Source organism: Gambusia affinis, linkage group LG20 (assembly GCF_019740435.1).
Source record: "Gambusia affinis linkage group LG20, SWU_Gaff_1.0, whole genome shotgun sequence".
Taxonomy (NCBI): domain Eukaryota; kingdom Metazoa; phylum Chordata; class Actinopteri; order Cyprinodontiformes; family Poeciliidae; genus Gambusia; species Gambusia affinis.
In genome coordinates, this window is record NC_057887.1 from 12,463,356 (window position 1) to 12,475,913 (window position 12,558).

At 38.3% G+C, this 12,558-nt stretch overlaps 1 protein-coding gene across 7 annotated transcripts in view; it reads right to left on the minus strand.

Annotated features, from left to right (window-relative positions):
• The window catches only part of sdk2b (sidekick cell adhesion molecule 2b), a 315,370-nt gene extending 306,087 nt beyond the window's left edge, over positions 1-9,283 (minus strand). For all 7 annotated transcript variants that reach the window (XM_044102414.1, XM_044102411.1, XM_044102409.1 and 4 more), the window contains exon 1: positions 8,173-9,283. In XM_044102414.1, the coding sequence (XP_043958349.1) occupies positions 8,173-8,260 (88 nt within the window). In that variant the 5' untranslated portion in view covers positions 8,261-9,283. The remainder of the gene's footprint in view (positions 1-8,172) is intronic.
• Between the last annotated feature and the right edge of the window lie 3,275 nt (positions 9,284-12,558).

Genomic DNA, 12,558 nt, shown 5'->3' on the forward strand with positions numbered 1-12,558 from the left:
CAAATGCTACATGATCCATAACTGAAAGAAGCTAAAACCACAAAAAGATATGAAGAAAACAGCTTTCCTTTGTCTTCTCATCCTTCCTGTTATCCTCTTTGAGTTTCACAACTCTTGCCGCCTGAATGATTTGTAGCGCTAATAGTTTCTTCACAGATAACATTACATCCGCATGGTTCAATTGAATTTTTTAACACCCTTACTGATACACAGAATAGTTAACTTTAAGTCTTCTTAACTCAATGAAAGCTTTTACACCACTGAGTGTTGTCAGCACGACCTTGTGGCACTTGTGTTTTGAACCCTCACTAATTGGAAAAAAAATAAATAATAATAATCAGATTTGTTTTTTTCCTCAACCAGCCAGTCAGGGGTCAGGGCCAGTTAATCAGAAAATTGACAGCCAATATTATTGAGCCTTTCTGGTTTGGGATGCAATTTCAAAGCATGGACTCCAATTAAAATTTAGCTCAGAGCATGCATTGAAAGGTACGAACAGCGACAAGGTCTCAACTGGAAGTATCTATAGCTACCTTCACTCAATCTTGTTGGGAACTGAGGTCAATATAAAATCAGAACCACTTCAAAGAGCTGTTGAATTGCTTTCCAGTGACAAAAAATAATAAAGACATTTCTTTGGATTTGCTTTTATACAAGCCTTGGGTGGAAAGATTTCTCCCATTGAATGCAGAACAGTGAAACTGTGGACAACCCTCTGAGAAATCTATCACTGGACTTTGACCATGAGTTTTCCTGCCAGACCTGAATACTAAAAACGATACAATGTGACCTTTTGCCAAAGCACTGCCTGCAAGGATCTAGGACAGACCCAAACCACCCCCCACACTCTCCCTTTCTCTTATTTTTAAAAATCATTCCGGTAGCAGACAGCTGCTACAAGGAAACGAGATCCCAAGTCTGTCAATTAGAATGAGTGACAAATCAGGAGATTTGTAGTCTAGAGACATCCACTCACCCCTCTGTCTTCACAAATCATTCATTGTCTAACATCAATGGAATCATTTTTAGAGCCTTCTCTTATTTTTACTTTGCCTATTTCCACTGGTATTACAAATCAATAATTTGTGTTTAGCATTCCACAGCAAACAAACAAAGTAGTTCAGATGTAACCTAAGTGAATAGAGACAGGCTTTAACAACTTCTGTATACAGCCAATCAATCAATACTCAATATCAGTGGTTGAAACCATGATATCACAATGATTTATAATTTAGTTAATGTCATTATGTACTGAATGTTGCAATGTAGAGTGGGTGAGATGAGTAACTCAGTGGTCTTTCCAAGGACCACCCGTTTATATAGCTATGAGTGATAAAGACAAGCAAGAGTTTATGCTTTAAATAACAGTGAAAATAGTTTGCCAACAGTAGGAAGTGTGATCAAAATAGGGAAGGGCTTGTCAGAGTAGTAGTGCTTTAGGAGATGAGGAGAGTTTATGTTCTCCTGCCTAAATTGTCTGGGACCGCCATTTAGCCAACATGATTTCTTGATGCATGGCTACTGTAGATAATGTTTTTATATATTTTAATGCAATATCAACTTCTAGTTCTCTATCAGCTTTAACCTGCCAATCAGTATGTTTTTCTATGTGCTGTGACACATGCAAATAAATAAATAAATAAATAAATAAATAAATAAAAAATTGTGGCAAGTTTTTCAATACATGCAATAGTTTTGAATACAACACGATGAAGGAATTGCAATATTATCCCCATTTACGCAGCAAGAATCCATCTCTAGCCTCTTTTTTTTCATTAAACTCAAAAACTCAAGTGTGGCAGAGTATAAATCAGCAGGTTGTTTATTCGGGAAAACTTGTTTGAGATTTTAGTTTGGATTAAATTCCTGAAGAGGAAGAAGATAAAAACTTTTTTATCAGCATTTGGCCAGCCGATGACCGATCACAGCTAAGAAGAATTTGTTTTTTTCTCCAGTTAGTTGGTGTGATTTTAGTTTTATCTAACCCATTTAGTGACAGAATTTGGAAATCGGCTTGACCTAAAATTATTACCTGTATGTATGACATTTGATAATACTGAACAATTGTCCTGATACAAAAAATATATGAATATTAATAAAAGTACATTTCAGGTCATGCTGTGACTCCAGCTTGATGATACAACTAAGATTTCCAGAAGCAAGAAATAAACAATGTAGCACTGAGCCACCATACAGTGAGGAAGTGACACCAGCACCTCCTCCACAATGGGACTCAGTATTTCTGCAACCAACATATAAATATGCTCCTTTGCTGCTTTAAGTTCATCCTGAAAAATCAAATATACCTGAAGTACACAATCAAAACCAAATTGACTGCGGAATAAAGAGCAGCATTTATAAATGTGTTAACTCAATTTTGCATTCTTCTAGTCAAGAGCTCCACCCAGACCGCATTTGTAGCCATTCAAATTTATAGTTATATTTCTAAAAAACATGATCAGACATTAGAATAAGCTAAAGGTCTTTGAGCAGTTCTCTTTATTAATTTACTATACTCTGTTTTGATGAATCACATTATGAAAGGACAAAATGTCAAAAAGATTGTTTCTCTTGGAAATCTGTTTCTCTGAAAGTGCCACATAGGAAATAGTCACAAATATCTTTGATTGTGTGCCTTACGTTTTTGTGATAAAAATGCATTCAATTTTGTATTCTTCTAGTCAAGCGCTCCACCCAGACCGCATGCATTTCATTCCAGCAAAGCATTTTCAAACCAATCTCCAAAGAGATTCAAATTTGAGATGTCATTCTTGACTTCTAGTTCTTTTTTAATCAGTTTGGGGTTTTTTTAATGCAAAAGCTAAAAACAGACCTTTTATTTGAACATTTGGCCAACCTCCTAAGATGAAAGGGACTTATTCTGAGTGTCACACATCCGACAGAAATAAAGTTCAAATAAAAGTTACGGTTGAGCAACAACATCTCCATCTAGATCGGCGGGCTTTGAGTGATATAGATGTCAAAGAACAACCACATGTTATGTTAAATGTTCATGTGTACAAAAAGCACACAACAGAATCCTCACTGTGATGATTCACTGGAAAAAAAAGAGGAGGCCAAAACATAAACGCTGTGTGAAAAACTAAGTACACCTTGCAGTTTTCAGCAAATGGTGGACTGATGATAAATGCTGATAACCACCTCTATTAAAAGCCAAAGTTCTGGCTTTTTCTCTGCACTGGCCACAATGTCAAAAGGACTAATCTTCGAAAACTATTTGTTGCTGCACATAAGACTCAGAAGGGTTCTGAGGTACCTATACCTATTTCTGGCTGATTCCAGTTTCTCTTTAGGAATTATGACCAACATAATAAAATAATTTAAGCCATTTTTTTTTTTTTTTTGCCTTCCAGCCATGAGTGATGTAATTATTTACATTAGAAGCAGTGGTGCTGTTACAGACATTACATGAGTTTAAGAGCAGTTGTTGTGAAGCAAGGTTATCCTGACATTATAATGTGAAGACAACTTGATTATGTAACTTAGCATCTGTTTTAGTATGTATTCCGCAGAAAATGGAAGCCGCTGCTTAGATTTCTGCCAAGGTATCAACATGTAATGAAAAATACAATTGCCGAATAAATAGCTTCTTACATTTGGGTGCTTTGTGACTTTCCTTTGAAACAACACTCTGATACTCAAAATAGCAAAGTCGGAGTCATCTTCATTTAATAACTGACAAAAAATGCTGTCCCCAGCACGACTTGACAGTGCTACATAGCAGTCAGAGTCGATCAAGCTGAAAATCTGCAACGACCTGTCACCAAAATATGTGTCTTATTCTCATAATTTTTAACTATTTTAAGGTTATTTAAAATACACCATTCTGCAGGAAAAGAAAAAGATTATTTGAAAATATGAAGAAAAATCTTTAGTCAACCATTTCTCTGCTTTGAAAAAAAAGCATTTCAGGGTCAAATGTGAGTTCGTTGGACAAACTGGGACATGCAAGCAGTTAAGAAATTTTGTAAAGAAGAACTGGTCAAAAGTACTCTAAAAGGCATGTGATACTGATCATTGTAGCTGGTAAAGGTCCTTTTACAAGCATATAATTATGTGATTTTTGTTTCAAGTTTAGCCCTTAATTATGTGTTATAAATCAATATTGTTTGGAGTTTTATGTTTTTGTACATTTGTAGGATTACATAGCTGCGTAACCTGCTAAAGACCACTGCATTGTCTTTTAATTATGTACTAGAACTGAGAGAAGCTGCTCTTTATTTTTAATATGACTGTTTTCCCAACTTGACAGTTTAATATGGAACTCCTCTGCTGCTGCGCTAAGATCTAAAATAGATATGTTTGTAAAAACAAAACCAGCTGGGAAGCCCAGCATTGTCTTTGCTTCAACTCATCAAATGAACAGACATTAAACAGATCTATAGTTATCACTTTAAACAACACATCTGGAGTAAATTTAGACAATGCACAATTTAAGGAAAACTAAAGGTTGCACTTGTGTCAAAAACCAGACAGAAAGTTTCGGTATTAAAGTGTCTTTGTTTGAAGCACAAAGTACTTTACAAATGTTGATTTGAACATCAAAACTGCTGACATTTTCAACTGTACATTTTTCCAGCCACGAGACAGGTTCTGAAACATATTTATCAGAGCAAAGACTTTTTTCCTCTTCCCTGCTGTGCACAATTATGATGAGTGACAAGATCCAACATCCAACGTTAAGGCACAGAAGTTCATCTCTCTCTGCTCAACAAGCCCTAAAGGAAGTCTTCATAGCCCTTTGGTCTGATGAAGGCCATTCTCCCGTTGTAAAAAAGCTGTTTCAGTGGACTAGTCATTAAAATGTGGCGGGCAGCAGCCGACATGTCCGTCCAGAGGCATGCTACTCGCCTCATCATGTTCTTTAATCATAGCGGAAAGAGAGCAGTCCACACAGGGGTCACTTTCAACGAGCCACACTGAACGGTCTGAAGAGAGTCCAATTAAATCCTACATTTTCTGACCCAGGAGCGACTATGTAATGGGATCTGAGGGCCACGGCTTGATGGTCCAAGCAGAAGGAAAGTGAGAGTGATTGGCAGCAGTTCATCCCTGATGCGATCAGTCACATCTGTCTTTGCATGCCCCTGCCCAGCCAAAAAAAAACATACAATAAAAGCCTTCTACCCAGGCTGAAGCTGTGCATGGCATGTTCTTACTCAGGTTGCTTGGTTAAACAAGCATTCATAGGGAAAGAGGGCAGAAGATATCCATCCAGGAGCCAGGCAGCAAGTAGAGATATAGTTACAGAGTGAGAAAAAACAATAATGTCAGGACTCTTAATCCCTGGGACACACTAGTTATCAATCTCCTGTAAATGTCAGGCACTGGGATATGGCCTCATGAATGATGGATATCTTCTGTGTCATTTTTTTCTCATCTTTTTCTACATTGTATTACTGAGTGAACCGCAGCCAGAGCTCAAAGTCTATCTTGAAAGGTAATACTCTCTCCTTGCAGTCGAAGCAACACTTGAATTTCAACTAACCAAGAGGAAACGTAGAAGCACAGAAAACCAAAATAACTTAATTTTGAGCTCAATGGTGACATGTCACTGTCACCCAAAAATGTAAAAAAAATAGGGATCACAACATCTGAAAAAAAAAAATGACAATACGACACAGATGTGAAACAACAATATGAAAGAGGTATCATCTCACACCTCACACTCTTCTTTTCAATCATCATGACCTGACCAATTTTCAGTTTTACCTTATTGGTCATAGATCAAGGGTGGGCATAAAAAGTAGAGAAAGACCTTTAAGGTGACAAAACATTGGTTGGAGTTGTGTGCATGGCACATGCAATATTTTCCCCCATCAAAACGTTGCCATTCAAGCAGTCCTCTGCAATTGTGATATTGCATACATTGAGAGTGGGTTTTATGTATAGACCTATTAATTAAGTGAAAGCAAGGCTGTGCAGACATATTTACTTAATGTAAGTGGTATGTGGTGAGGATGTCTTGCCAAATTGAGCATCAGAATGGAGAAGAAAGGTTCAATAACAGTTTGAACATGGCTTGGTCTAAGACGAACTGGTCTGAGTATTTGACAAATTACTGATCTAATGGGAATTTTATCCACAGCATCTCTGAGGTTTACAGAGAAAGATTAGAAAATGAAAAAATAAAATAAAATAAAATCCACTGAATTGCACCAATGTCATTGGAAATTTTTGATGGGCAGACCCGTCTACAATGACAGGAATGCAACAGTCGCTCAAATGACTACTTATTACATCCAGTGTATGCAGAATATCATATTTGAATGAGCAACATGTTGAACCACACCATGTACCACTCAAGCCACCTGTAAATAGGAAACTTAGGCCACAATCCAAACTACAACAGACTGGAAAAACTTTTCCTGGTCCGGTGGTTTTCCTGGTCTCAATATTAACTGCAACATTTAGATTGTAGGTTTGGAATTCAACATAAAATTCATGAACGCATGGATCCATCTCGCCTTTAATGAAACGTTTTGAATGGTGACAGTGGTTAAATGATGAATGTTTTCTTGGAACACTTTGGACCATTCACCAATCACTAAGCATTGTTTAAGCACCTCAATTTACCTGACTATTATTGCTGGCCATATGTTGACTCCTTTGTGACCAGTGGACCAATCAACTTGTGGCTATACTTCCAGCAATATAATGCACCATGTCATAAACCTAAAGTTTATTTTCTGTATATTACAGTGTACTCCAAAGTCAGCAGACTGTAATCAAATACAGCCGTTTTGGGACGTGGTGGAATAGAAGATTTCTGACACAGATGTGTGGCTGACCAATTTTCAGCGACTGCGTGATGCCATCATGTCCATATGGATCAAGATGTTGGAGGAACGTTTCAGGCACTCAGATACTCATCCATCCCTTATTTAGGATGTACATGACTATTAGAAATCAGCAATTGATTTTTTTGAAATAAAAAATCTGTTTTATTTTAGAAATAAAAAATCAATTGCTGGGACAATTGATAGAACTTTTGTCTCGCAGAAAGAATGTCCTGGTTTTGAATTCCACCATAGGGTACCTCTGCGTGGAGTTTTGCATAAGTAGGTTTTCTCTGGTTACCCTAGCTTCCTTATTCAATCCAAAAACATTACTGTTAGGTCAGTTGGCTTCTCTAAATTGTCATAATGTATGGGTGTGTCTCTGTGTTGTCCTGTGGTGGACCAGCAATCTGTCCAGGGTGTACCTCTCCTCTTACCCAATGAGGAGAGGTACAGACACCACCTACAGAACACGCCATGATATCCAGGTAAAGAAAGTGGATGGCTCTATGGAGTAACCACAAGAGAGCAATCACAGAACAAATGATTTTGTTTAAGATATTCTCTATGTTAAACTTCCAAACATATATCAACAAAAACAAGTTTTTCTTGTCATATGCAAAAAAGCAATTTACCAGCGGATTAAAAATAAATAAATAAATAAATAAATAAATATACCCTAGAAACTAATACCTTGCAGGGATGTGACAGCTGCTTTAGAGAAAATGTTGGCAACACACTCCCGTCTCGCCCTGTATTCCCAGTCTCTCCACTGGAATATTGCAAGGATTTGAGGGGGGGTTTTGATCTAACTTTGTCATTATACAAAAAGTATTGTTAATATCGAGAACATAAGAAAATCATTTACAATTTACACTTAGCAGCTCAATCTTTCTCTGTTTTTTTTTTTCTTATTTCCAGCATTATATGCCCTGATCGCTGTTCAACAACGCTAACAGAGCCCGTTTGTAAACTGCGTAAAGTTTAGAATCCAGCGCAGAGGAGTGAATAATTACTTAGCACTCATTAATCCGCTTGGTCTTTTAACAAGACGTATTATTAAATCTATTTAAAACTAAGAAAAGTTGATGATTCTTGGAAAAGTGGGTAGAATAAACCTTTCAGAAGGAATGATTTGACCTTAAAGAAGTTTGGATATATTTTAAGTCCAGGTTATGAATGATACGGCAAAAAAGTCAGTTTTTTATTTTAGGAGAATAAAAAAAACTGATAGTTGTTGTGTGAGTACAACAACCAAAGAACATTGACAACGTCGGAGCAACTGCGTCTCCACACAGAAAAGCTTACACATAGACATCCAGCAGAGAAGTAGGGCTACATCACACGGGGCCTGATCGGCGCTGCTTCTTACCTTGAGCTGGCGTGGAGTGGATGAGAAAAGGAAGAAATAAAATCCATGTGGCGCGCCACATCGATCCGCTCCAGCGCTCCGCCAACATTGTTCCAAGCCGGCCGGAGCGGCCAACAAGTGCCAGGCGGACTGGAGTCTGATCCCCCGGTGCTGGAAACCCCGGCGCGGCTCTCCTGCTGCAGCTCGTGTGTCCCTCTCTGTCTCGCTGTCCGTCGGAGCGCACCACGCAGAGCGCACGGAACGGGGACACAAGCTGCTGTTCAAATTCGGTCAGACAGTCTGTGTTTTGTTTCTTCTTCTTCTTCTTCTTCTTCCTTTGGACAGTTCGAGTTCGCTCCACTTCCACAGACTAGGTTTGATACTCAGGATAACGTTTCCTACTGAGCATCCACTGAGGGTCCAAGTTTGAATCTCTCTCTTTCTCTCTCTCTCTCTGCACCTGTAATGACTGATGGATCGCACACTTTCCCCCTCTTTACATCTTCCAGCTTCTTCCTTCCCTTATCCTTTGCACGCCAAACTTCGCCGGCTCACAGTAACTCCAGAGCAAAGAGCAGACTTTTACTCCCAGTGCCTCTCCAGCCCAGCTTTTCGTCTTCTCTGAGAAGCTGCGTAGAGGAAGCCAGGGTTACACTCCTGCAAAGTTCCTCTTCACGGCTCGCTGTCAAGGTCGCCAGTTCAGTTTAACAACAATGCTGACGAGAAGTTCCGCAGCTCTAGGAGTGAAGGACGAGGACGGCTGCTGCTGCTGGAGGTGGAAGAGGGAGGCGGGTGGGGGGGGGGGCACTTCCGCGCAGTCACAGTATTGTGGTCTGTGCCCGGCTGCCGGTTTGTCTGTGTGTGTCGGAGACTGAGGAGGACGAGTCCTGGGTTCTTCATGAGGTAACAGTTGGATCCAACGAATTGGCATCGCAGCGCATGATGCCACCATGCGGTCAGGCGCAAAAGCACACCCCACCGGACTACTCAAATACGTGCAGGACATTTTGAGGCTTTCCACATCACAGACAAGGTGGAACAAAGAAAATGTTTAAAGAACTTGTTTCCTGTTTGTGTTGCCATGGTCGCAGCTGGTGAATTTAGAATGCAAATGATATAGTGTAGTAAACCCGATACTTATGACTTTCTCCATGATGATTCTGCGTGTTACTGGATTATTAATTTAAAGCGAAATGTTTAAAACAGTAATTCAGTCATTGATTATCTGGGGAAAAACAACAACAACAACAACAACAAAAAACATCAACAAATCATCAATCTTTAGGCCACATATTTTCCATTGAATTTTAGTTTGCACTTTGACTAGGCCATTCTAACATAAATATAAGTACAATTTACCTTTTATATCTGACCACATGCATGTTATTTAATCTAAATTAAGAGGCCCATTCATAAGAGCCAGTGGCCCACATGTCTTAGATGCTGGCTTGGTTTACTTAAATCAAATGAATTGTTCATGACCTCTGCATAACTGACCTACTAGAATTGTTATGTAGGAGCAAGAAGACATAAAGCACTGGATACTGGTGAGGGTAGCCAAGTTGGGGCAGTACCTTAAAGGGCACCAAGCTATTGGAACTTAAATGTAGAGAAGATGATTAAATATCTGTGGTTGGTGTTTTTGCTCTATATAAAAACTGTACTTAGCATTTTTCACAACTTTTAGCATAATGCCACAGAAGTTTGACATTTTTACAACTTTTGTTTTAGTTATACAATGTGTTGGTTCTCTAGATTAAAGTCATTTGATGAAGTTCAAAACTGACAAAATGATATTAAAAAATGTGAATTATTTGGAAGTTATCGTTTTACCATTTTATTGAGATTGATTTTACTGTCCCATGACAAGTTCAATTCTATCAATCAAAATAAAAAAACATCAACTTGCTCAGTGGATACATTTATATATCATTGTCTGTTTAAATACATGTTGGAGAATGGAGAGGTGAGGTAGTGATGAACTTTTGATGGTGAACAGAAACAGTAAGAGCTGCTCTGTTCTTCAGCAGCAGAAAAGACCTGGTCAAATAATCTAATCCACCAACTATTTTCCTAGAAATGTTTAATTGGGGTGGGAACAGTAGGAGAGTCTAAGGGGTTGGGGGGATTGAGGGGAAACTGGCGCAGACGTGGGTTGGGGGGCTGGGGAGTAAGGTTAGGGTTCATTTTTGTTAGTATTTGATTCAACGTGTTTTATTCTGACAACTAGACAAACAGTTTTTTTTTTTGAGAAACCACAGAAAACAACAGATGTGAGATAATGCTAAAAGCTTGATCTTGAGCTTCTAATTCTTTCCAGTCATTTAAAACAGGAATGCTCTGTTCCCATTTTTCCCCTGGCACTTATTTCTTGACAGGAGAAGCAAATATAGATAATTAACTGTCAGAATATCTAAGAAAAGACTCTTATTATGTTCAAATGTTGCAAATTCACACAAATTAAAAGTAAAATCGTAAAGCTTTTGGCTTTTTTGCTAACAATATGAACTAAACTATAAACAATAATGGACCTGAGAAAATATACAAAAAAAAAAATTATTGATTAATTGTCGCCTCACCAAAAGCCAATTCTTCACACTAGTTGGTTGCTAGTTTTTGCTAAGAGAGCTCATGTTTTTAAGTCCCCAGTGGATTCCTACAGATGCTATATGGCGTCTATTGTTGTGACACAAAGTAAATCCTGTTACATGCAAATTTGTGCATTTTTTATATGATGATCCCTGCCCACTTTCAAGGTGTCACTCTGTTCAATGCAAACACAACAATGGCCAGGGCACAACACAACCAGACTGGATCCTGCAGTACAAGTAGTCCCATTGAAGAACAAGCAAACGTCATGGATGTGAAGCTGACAAACCTGCAGCAACTATGTGATCCTAGCATATTAACCTGGCCTAATTCACAAAGGAATGTTTCAAAACCTTTATAAATCTAAGTCACAAAGTGAGAAGGCAAATTGGTGTCAAAACGGGTACTACAGGCAAGTGCTTTATCTCAAAGTTATCACCAAACAGTTTGAACTCTTTTTTAAGGGCAACAAAGCAGCTCTGTCACTTTCAGCATGCAGTATTTTAAAGTTTGGCTGCAGTTTGATGCCTGCTGTACCTGTGATGCTGGATGCTTTTGTGGTAATTTTCTTGCCAAGCTTGTAATGTTCCTTTCCTTTTTAGCTGAGGCTATGAAATGCAATGTAATTCCCTGGAATATGAGGCACATGACATGAATAGAGAAAGTCACAAATGGGCTGTGCTGTAAGTACTACCAAAGGCTAGAATCAGAAGGGCTGCATGTTATCTTTCCTTCTTTCAGAAATACAGGTTGGAGGAGAGGGTGAGAAAAATATGAGTGGAGGACAGAAGGTGGAAATTAGAAGTTAGAGAGTGACTGAGCAAATGCTGTTTCCAGGATAAGAGTGGGAATCAAAGTGGAGACAAAGGAAAAGTAAAAGAAAGCATGGATGAGGAAAGGTGTGGCAGTCTTAAAAATGGCAGGATTTTTGGCAGAAGAAAGCATGTTTTTGATGTTCCTACAAACCTAGAGCCCCATCTAAGCAACCATGAGAAAAATAATGCACCATGGTAATGCCATCTGTTTCTCCACAGCAGGAATTTTTTAAAAACTACTTCTATCCATCCCCCTCCATTTAAAAAAAAAAAAAAAAGTAATACCTTGTTCAAAAGTTAATAATCGGAGAGTTAACATCAGGAGAACCATGATGGAGTATCTCGTCTTCCACCCTCAGGGCTGCCCAGGGACCCGATTATGATTTTTCAAGTAACCTTCCTGCTGTGACCGAACTCAGCAAGAAAGAAATGTTAGAAGAAACCTTGGTCAAAGTATTTTAAGCCACAGCCCTGCACAAATGATGCAAAGCTGTTCGGATTGCATTCCTTGGTCTCATGCAAATGCAGACACCACCAGGTCCTGGTGCTTTTGAGCGTTAACTGACTGTGATCACGGGTGCTAAAACAGATTACGGCAAGGTGTATTTTTTTATTTTTTATTTTCTTATTTTACCAGTCCCCAAAAATAATATCTGTGATGATGGTTTAAAATTATTACGTTATAATTAATTTAAGTAATTCTGGCTTTTATCCATATTTAACACCTTATTAAAGCACAAAAATGTAAAAATAAAAAAATAGGCTACTTATTTTTGTGCACCAAAGAAATTAGCAAGGAGGAGTTTGAATTTAAGCAGAGTATATGTACTTGCTTTTCATGCTAATGTAAACTTATTACAAAATATAATGACATTTTTGACTGGTTTGGTTTTCTTCCTTGTTGTAGCAATGCGTCTTGACAATTGACTTTCTATGACACCTACATTTGCATTTTTTAACACTCATTTTGTATTTTAACGTTCACAAAATTGAATGTAAAATG